Raw genomic sequence first — 9812 nt, forward strand, 5'->3', positions numbered from 1 at the left:
ATGTAAGTGTTTTGCACTCTTAATACACCTTCCAGATAGCCAAGGATGTCGACTGTTGCAGAGCAGCCAAAGCATTGCCCTGACTGTGGGGAGCTGTGCGGTTTTGGGGACGTCCCAATAAATCACAAGTGCCAAATGATCTGTCTGACCCCACGACGGAAGTCCGAGGGTGCCCTGATGGCTCTTCCTGCCCAGACTCAGATCTCGTCTTCCTTGCTGAACAGTGAGCTCAGCCAACCCTTACATCTGGATCTCATGGATACACTGAGCCTGACTCCTTCACCCACTCCTCCTCTTGCTCAGCTGCTTGTTCACCAGTGCGCTCCTTCACTCCTGTCCTCCTCTGCCTCTCCCTCCCTAATTTCCTTCTCCAGGCCTGAGCGGGCACCAGTGAGCACACCATGGCTGGCCAGGTTAGCCATGGAGGCTGGTCTCCAGCAGCTGACCCTGGAGGTCCAGGAGCACGTGTCCATGCGTCTGGGGACCTTGCAGGAAGAGGTGAAGAGGAGGAGTGGTGAAGTGCACAGGGCACGGAGGGAAAGTGAAAGAATGGAAAAGGAAAAGCAGGAAGCGGAGGAAAAGGCGGCTAAGCTGGAGCACCAGGTGGAGGTTTCCGTGGAGATGTTAGCCAGCCTGAGGCAGGAGCTGATTGAGAGGGAAGAGGAGCTCAGCCTTAAACAGCAGTAAGTGTGTAAGCAATGAAAAGCTTCTTTGTTATTGCTACTACAATTCTCCAATACATGCTTGTACAATTCTCCAATCCATGCTTATACTGTACAAACAAAAGGCCTTAAGGTATTTTGTATAAATACATAATGCGTTAAAGTCAAACCAGGACTTTTGATTGTGCAGAATAACAGAACACATTTATGAGCATATAAATGACTTTTATTTTTCTATATAAAAGTTTTGCTTCAAAATTCCGCTTTATATCTGAAACACTGGCCTCCCAGGAACTCCTTTAATGACCCTAACATGTGGAAATGGCTTGCAGCAAGGTCAAGACTGTACGGGGGATGTGGCAATAACTCCCAGTTGAGTTCCTGTAACGTGCAAGTGGTGTTGGTGAATGATTGTGTGTAAAGTTCACACGGACAGATGCGTCTCTTCCTCAGCAAATTATCTGTTCCTTTTTAAGGATCAGGCGTTCCACTTGCACACAATGTTTGCTGGAACGACTGCAGTGGGCTTGGAGCACCCTAGTCCCGGATTGTCATTCACGGACGTACTGCCTTCTCTAAAGTGCTTTCACCATCCATATTTTTACTGAGACTAAGCGCCTACCAGTGCGCTCCTTCCCTTGAGTGTTTCCCTTGCCAGTGGGTTTGACACCTTTATGTTGAAAGCTAAGAAAACTCCACAGTATTAAATCAATTTCCGATGAGAATATGCGAAGTCTGAGACTGACTGCTGATAATTTGCCGTTTCATTTTGCCTCACTGTTCAATTTTTCTCAGCATATGTATGATACAGCGTCGTCCGTCCTCGCTGCAGCCTGTGAAAGCGCACGGTGCTGGAATTAACATCCTGTTGCCATGGCAGCTTTTTACAGGGCTTTACTTGAGTATGTGGGCGTCTGCCTCAGTGCCTGTAGAAATGCAGCTTGATAGGGCAGATGGGCAGAACGGCAGGGTGCAGAGTGGCATGACTCGACACACTCGGCATGTGTGTCTGTGTAAATGGGTCAGTCTCTTTTTTAAATGGGAGCGAGAAGGTAATTGTTTAACCCAAACAGTATATAATATACCAAAGCTGTTAGATATTACCACCTTGCTGTACTGACTAACGCTTTGACATTCACTCATATTCTTATTTTATCCCCATATGATGCCACCTGGCTATGATTCGTTTCCTAACGTGGCCCCTGACTGCATGTGCATGTGTCCGTGTGTCTGTGTGTGTGTGTGTACCAGAGAGGTCTGTGATTTAGACAGGTTTGTCCAAGAGACCGCTCTGAAGGAGGCGAGCGCCAAGGTCCGCCTGCAGAGATTCATCGAGAATCTGTTGGAGCGGGCGGAGAGAGCCGAGCGACAGCTGCAGGAGCTGCACACGCCCTCGCACACACACACCGACGTCACATCACCTGATGGATCCTTCACAGCTGCAGGAGGATCGTTACATGGGGTAGGGTTGAAGCCTTTAATTAAGCCAAATGCAAGATTTCTGTTCAGACACATGAATGTCATCATTTTGTGACAACCCGACATCATCACAATGCTTTTTTTTTTTTTTTTTTTTAGCTTTGTGCAGATTTGTTCTTGTCATAATTGCCTGTAGAATAAAAATATACCATCTTTGTGCCTCCTCCTCTAGGGGAGCTACAGTGAAGCAGGGATTTCGAGGTGCTGCTGTTCACAATGTGATCACACAGGAAGTCCAGGTCACAGGTAATCATAGCATCCTATAACATCCAGGGCATGCATGCAACTCCGTATGTAAAAATGGTGTGTGTGTTTGCATGTGTGTGTGTGTGTGTGTACTCTTATTACCTAATCAGATCTGGGTTGCGTGAGGTGCTTTGCGAGGCACAGTGTTACCGGAGGAACCATTCAGACATGGAGGCTGATACAGACAGCTGGTCTGTCTATAGCGCAGATTCTCTGGAGCAGCATTATAGAATAGGTAACACTAAGACACACATACACACACTGTCTGTTACAAATCACTGACACTGGAGACTCCTTCCTTAAATGTGAAATCATTTAGTTGATGTAGTAGTAGTTTTATCTGCATCTGTCCATCCGTGCGTGCAGATAACTCCGCCTTCGACCGTCATTCCCGCCGTCATACCCGCAACAGGCCTGACCGATCGGTAATGCGTTTGAAGCGAATGAAGAGGAGGGCGTGGCTTTTCTGTGTCTTTCCTTACCTGGATACACACTCGCTCCTCACTGCTGCGCAGGTGTGTGTTATGACCTTACACGTTTAATAGTTTAATAATATCATTGTATAATAAAAATAAAATGTAAAATAATTTCGATTCCTAAAGATGTTGGAGGGTATGAGATGTCTTTTAAGAAATGTGTGTGTGTGTGTGTTGTAGGTGTGTAAGGATTGGTGGTGTGTTGCCCGTCACCCTGCAGTGTGGACTAGAGTGACATTAGAAAATGATCGCATTTCATCAAAGGTATGAAAGATGTGAATACACACACACACACACACACACACACACAAGCAATGTTTTACCTTTTTTATAATCATGCATGTTGTTGTGTGTGAAGTTTATGGTGACTATTGCTCAGTGGTGTAGCCAGACACACACTCTCATCCTGCGCCACCTAAAGCCTCGATCGCGTGCCAAGAAAGAGAGTAAAGAGGAGTATCTGAAGAATACAAGGTACACACGGACGGACACACACACACACACACACACACACACACATACACACACACACACACACAGACATACAGAAATATTTTAAACACATGAGCATCCGTAAGTAAGACAGCCTGGTATGCATAGACACACACGTTGTTTCTCTTTACACTCTCTTTACATAGAGGGTGTCTGGAGGAGGGGATGGAGGCGGTGCTAAGTGCAGCAGGGCGGAGTCTTGTGTCTTTGACCATCACTCATTGCCCAAATATTTTGACAGACAGGACGCTGTGGCTCGTCAGCTGCCACTGCAGAGCTCTACAGGCACTTACTTATAGGTGAGGATCAAATGCATACATGTATGTATATACACACACACACACACACACACACACACATTTATAAATACGCATGTACACATCTGCATATCAGAAATACATTATTAAATTATGGTGTGTGTGTGTGTGTGTGTGTGTGTGTGTGTGTATAGAAGCTCATCTGATCCTGTGGGTCAGGAGGTGATCTGGGCTTTAGGTGCAGGATGCAGAGACATTATCAGCCTTAACATCGCTCCACTGCAGCCATGGTAAGTGTTCTTCATCATCATCATCATCATCATCATCATCATCATCTTCACCAGCCTGGACATCACACCATTATAGCCATGGTGAGTGTTCTTCTTCATCATCATCATCATCATCATCATTACCAGCCTGAACATCGCACCACTACAACCATGGTAAGTGTTTGTTATCTTCATCATCATCATCATCATCATCATCATCATCACCAGCCTGAACATCGCACCACTACAACCATGGTAAGTGTTTGTTATCTTCATCATCATCATTACCAGCCTGAACATCGCTCCACTGCAGCCATGGTAAGTGTTCTTCATCATAATTATCATCTTTATCATCATCGTCATCATCATCATCATCATCACCAGCCTGGACATCACACCACTATAGCCATGGTGAGTGTTCTTCTTCATCGTCATCATCATCATCATCATCATCATTAATACCAGCCTGAACATCGCTCCACTGCAGCCATGGTGAGTGTTCTTCATCATTATCATCATCATCATCATTATCATCATCATCAACATCATTATCATCATCATCAACATCATTATTATCATCATCACTAGCCTGAACATCACACCACTATAGCCATGGTGAGTGTTCTTCTTCTTCATCATCATCATCATTACCAGCCTGAACATCGCTCCATGGCAGCCATGGTGAGTGTTCTTTATAAATATCATCATCATCATCATCATCACCATCATCACGTGCCTGAACATTACACCACTATAGCCATGGTAAGTGTTCATCATCTTCCTCCTCCTCCTCCTCCTCCTCATTATCATCATCATCATCATCACCAGCCTGAACATCGCACCACTACAGCCATGGTGAGTGTTTGTTATCTTCATCATCATCATCATCATCATCATCATCATCATCACCAGCCTGAACATCGCACCACTACAACCATGGTAAGTGTTTGTTATCTTCATCATCATCATCATCATCATCATCATCACCAGCCTGAACATCGCACCACTACAACCATGGTAAGTGTTTGTTATCTTCATCATCATCATCATCATCATCATCACCAGCCTGAACATCGCACCACTACAACCATGGTAAGTGTTTTTTATCATCATCAAAATCATTATTATTATCATCATCGTCATCACCAGAAAATCACAGCACTACAGCCATGATGAGTGTTCTACATCATCATCATCATCATCATCATCATCATTATTTCCAGGCTAAACATCAAATTAAACATCACTACAGCTATGGTGAGTGTTCTTATTTCTTCCTATCATCATCCTTCTCCTCCTGAATATAGCATCAATATAGCCATGGTAAGTGTTTTTCGTTCATCATCATCATCATTTAGAGCCTGAAAATTGCACCACTTCAGCCAAGGTAACTGCTCTCCTTCTTCTTCCTCCTCCTCCTCCTCTTCATCATCATCATCATTAAACTCACCATAATTTCTGTCCTAAATATCAAACTGTTACAGCCAGGGTAAGTCATCTTCTTCTTTGTCCCCTTTCCTCCTCCTCCTCCTCCTCGTCATCATCATCATCATTATTTCCCACCTGGGAATAGTTATGGACTTATGGGTGATATGGGTATAATCTACAGATACTACATGTGTTCTTTCTTTCAGCCAGCAGCCCAGTCGCTTTAGTAACCGCTGCTTGCAGACGATTGGTCGATGTTGGCCTCACCTGCATCAGGTGGGAGTGGGCGGATCCGGCTGTGGTCTTCAGGGATTATCTTCTTTGGGTGAGTGATGGGAAAGTGACACTTGGATGCTAAAATGCTAACATTTTAGGTCATTCTTTCTCTGTTACCCATATTCCCTCTGATTCCTCCACTACAGTGAGGAACTGCTCTGGGGTCTGTGTGTTGGAGTTGGACCACATGAGTGAGATGAGCCAGCAGGGGGCAGCAGAGCTATGCAGGGGAGGACTACAGCAGTTACACACACTCATCTTCAGCTACACACCTGTTACTGCCAAAGCCATCCTGCACTTTCATAGTGTGTATAGTATATAAACGTACACACACACACACACACACACACACACACACTATAATTCTATATTTCTCAGCTGGATTTTCCTCATCACATTTGTTTCCAGGTGCGTGTTTAAGGCTGAAGTGTATCATCGTGCTCATGAGTTCTGAAGATTACTTTGACAACCCTGAGAGTGAAGAAGCGAAGAGAATTTTTAACGAGATGGTCAGCAGCCTGCAGGTCATAACCATGTTTCTTTTTTTTTTCATTAATAATCTGAAAATTAACCAACTAATGGAGGATTTTTTCCCCCGACTGATCGTTTCCTCTTCCTCTTGTTCAGGCGCTGAAGAAGAGACCCGGCTTGTCAGACATCCTTCATGTCAGGGTGGACCAGTGTGACATTCTACCTGGCTCTTAACACACAAACACACACACACACTGCACATTTTTAGCCCTGACTCATCCCACTTTGACACTCCTCCTACACCTCTACACACACATCCACACCAATACACACACTCACTCTCACACACTGCACTTTATTTTCCACACTCACACAAATACACACCTACACCTATGCACCCTCTCTACACACACAAACACACTAAGCATTTTAGACTTTGTTTTTCATACAAATATTCATAACCTACACTTTTACACCCACACATTGAACACACACAAACAGAACACACACACACACACTGCACTTTATTCTCCATACACAAGTACATACCTACACCTATGCACTCATATAAAAATAATAAACAAAACACACACAGGCTTCCAATTTCGTGCCATGACATTTGCCAGTGTTTCCTCGCTGGTGGCGTTTCATGCTAAACGAGCATGTTACTAACAGAAAGTTATAAGTTCTGTAAGACGATGTATACGCCTTTACATAATGATATCACTTAGACTTGATGAGTTAATGCATGCTTCCTGTTTTGTTTTTTCGTTTTCATTTCATACTCCGCCTGATCAACTGTCACGTATTTTCCACTTTTGCTCCCTTATGCACAGATCTGAGATATTTCTAGTCTAGTGTTTGATGACAGAAAACGCAGCTGTCGACTGATTGGATAAGACAAGCGCATATTAATGTAATAATAATCTGTCATATCTGCTTTAAATAATTAATTAATTGATTAATTAATTAATTAATTGGACAATCATCCTTGCTTGGTTTTTATACTTTTTTAGGTGCTTCCTAACGACTGCTCATTCTTTAATGAATAGCACATGCAAAGTTCTAGAACTAGTCCAATGTCACCTCTAGACTGAACATTCAATAAGATGAAGATAGTTAGAAGATCGTTTTTCTTTTTATTACCTTTTATTTTATTTATGTCTTCCAATGAGCACATTTTATTAGAGGAAAAAAAAACAATTAAAGAGAATATGTCATGTGATTTGCATTCAAGTGTATATTATGTACTTTATGCAACAAATAAAAGACATTGGCGACCTGCTGTTACAAGAAAATCATCAACGAAATTTGTGTGAAGTGATGAAGTGGAAATACTGTTACCAAACCATCTGACCGCAAATTGAAAGGTCCAATTTTAGTCCAAGTTGAAGAAAAAATGTCAAAATATTTAAGTCACAATTGTTGTTCAGTAATGGTTATATCAGTATGAATTTTGTGTGATTTTTAAAAAAACTAATTCTTCAAAAATCACCCGAACACGTTTAAGCAGTCACACCAGCCTGCTGCTTTGAACAGGAAGTATCCTTCCTTCACTGGTCACGTGACATATAAAAGCAATGCAATTTGATCGTCTCGACATGTGCACTTTTGCTAAAAAAAAAGCCGCTGCCTATGTATTATACTTTGCTCAAATTGTGAAAGTTTTAATATTTTTAAAATAAGGTTATATAGCGGTTTTGCTACAGATATCCTTGTGTGACAGTAAATTAAATTTTTCCAAAGTGAGTGAAAGCCTGAAAATGCCATTTATCGCATTTTGTAAGCAAATTGTTCATATATTCCTGTATAATTACAGCCAAACACCCAAAAGCCAAAAGTGTTTTATTCCTCTTATGCCACAGCAGCTTTTTATTCTACAATGACTTTTTTCCTATTAGTTATAGAACAACACAGTCTACTTATTATTCATTTACAACCAGATTTAATGCTGTAGAACATCTACTGAGAAACCACCTCTTTTAAACAAGTTTGGATTCATCATCTCCAAAGTGTGTCTTTCAATTTATGTAGCCCAAGTAAAACTCGGATCATACATTCTGGCATGCTTGAGGTTGTTTTCTCTTTCACTCATATTTCAAACACATCATTCAATTAAGTCTGTAGCTTAAAACGAACTTTCCCTGAACACCCGTTTGTGGAAGTGTAATTTCCGTCAGTCAGAATGCAGGGACCAGAAACGTCCACATTTAGGACCCTATTAAACATTTCTCATGTTGTCAGTAAAATAAGGGGAGAAATATATAAACTAGGCAAAGGTCTTGGGTCCTCTCCCCATTTCTTGATATTAAATTACATTACAATAAATGATATTTTAAAATAAAGGAACACATAGTTTACTGTGACAGTCACTGTGACAACTTCCTAAAGATTTAAAACAATCAATTAAAAAAAATATTCTTTATGTAACTTCAGCAGCAACCTTATTCCATTGATCACCTGTCATCATCTAGACCTCTTTCCGCTTCTTCTTCTTCTTTGGTGTTTAATGGTGGTTGAAATCCAGTAGGGTACATTACCGCCAACTGTAGGTCTCATTCTCCTTCGTCTTCCTCGCCTCTTAATGCTGATTTTTCACACCAGCCTTCCTTACCTGATCTTGTCTTGAACACTTTGTCTACTTCATCTCAGCCTGTTTCTTCTCAGTACCACCCAGCATTTAGTTAAAGTTCTGTAGGTTGCATCATCACTGCACTTCTCACACTCTTTTTTAATGCTTAAATGATTCATAGGTCACTATGTGGTTTAAAAAAAGCATTCCACAGAAACTGCTCAAGTACAGAGACTGGACTTTTAAAAAAAAGTCATTACGGAATCCTGGAGAATAATTTCTCAAGACCACATTAAAAAAACAAGAAAGACTCAAGACTCAAAAAATAGTAATATAAGCTTTTAAACTAACAACTTAAAGCAAAGAAAGCCAGGTTACCTTTTAGCTGTTAGCTGTCACTCACTAACCTAGCCTTATTTTTGTAGCTTGTGAAAAGTATGCTTGGGTCAGAGTTGAGCTTTGGGAGGGTCTCTTCATAAATAAGGTCACAATAGGGGAAAAAAATTAGTTGCTTGTTTAACCCCTGGCCAATATTACTCTCACTCACTCATTTTCACTTTACCACTTTATCCTGTATTCAGGGTCACAGGGACCTGGAGCCTATCCCATGAGGCTTAGAGCATGAGGCGGGGCACATCATAGACAGGGTACCAATCCATCGGAGGGCACACACACACACTCACACACTCATTCACACACTATGAGCAATTTGGGAACGCCAATTAGCCTAACCTACTGTACATATATTTGGAATGTGGGAGGAAACCCACCAAGCACAGGAAGAACATGCAAACAGAGACAAGAATTGAGCCTGGCCAGGAATCGAACCCAGACCCTGGAGGTGCAAGGCAACAGTGCTAACCACTACACGCCTTGGGCAATATTAAAAATTAGCTTTTTGCTGAACAAAAAAAAATACATAAAAACATAAAAAAATTCCAATAAAATTAAAAGACTTCAATTAATACAAAAAAAAACATTTCCTTAAAAATAATTTTTCAACCTTAGCAATTATTAAACTAAAAAAAAGTGTATTGGTTGTTAGGATAGAAACGAGACTGTAATAGAACAACTGCGTTACTGTAATATAGACTGTATATATATAAAAAAATGAACAACCCCTAACCAATCGAATTTAAGAATTCAGCAGTACTGTGGTTTAACAGCTAGTGCACAACAAATAT

The 9812-nt window shown here is 41.5% G+C and overlaps 1 protein-coding gene across 1 annotated transcript; it reads left to right on the forward strand.

Moving 5' to 3' along the window:
• The first annotated feature begins 41 nt into the window (after window positions 1–41).
• On the forward strand, window positions 42–6970 carry si:ch73-290k24.5 (F-box only protein 41). The gene is made up of 13 exons (XM_053482854.1): window positions 42–683; window positions 1914–2124; window positions 2314–2387; window positions 2498–2622; window positions 2754–2902; window positions 3044–3127; window positions 3222–3337; window positions 3502–3654; window positions 3807–3902; window positions 5516–5634; window positions 5732–5890; window positions 5994–6109; window positions 6213–6970. Exons 1-13 carry the CDS (start codon window positions 46–48, stop codon window positions 6288–6290), a joined length of 2118 nt encoding a protein of 705 aa, XP_053338829.1. The 5' UTR covers window positions 42–45; the 3' UTR covers window positions 6291–6970.
• Window positions 6971–9812: the final 2842 nt, after the last annotated feature.

The sequence above is a fragment of the Clarias gariepinus genome, chromosome 22, assembly GCF_024256425.1.
Source record: "Clarias gariepinus isolate MV-2021 ecotype Netherlands chromosome 22, CGAR_prim_01v2, whole genome shotgun sequence".
NCBI lineage: Eukaryota > Metazoa > Chordata > Actinopteri > Siluriformes > Clariidae > Clarias > Clarias gariepinus.

Coding starts and splice junctions, on each gene's coding strand:
- si:ch73-290k24.5 (XM_053482854.1), top strand. CDS start 46: ATGTCGACTGTTGCAGAGCAGCCAAAGCATTGCCCTGACTGTGGGGAG. Junction 2,125..2,313: donor CAGGAGGATCGTTACATGGG/GTAGGGTTGAAG, acceptor CTCCTCCTCTAG/GGGAGCTACAGTGAAGCAGG. Junction 3,903..5,515: donor ATCGCTCCACTGCAGCCATG/GTAAGTGTTCTT, acceptor TCTTTCTTTCAG/CCAGCAGCCCAGTCGCTTTA.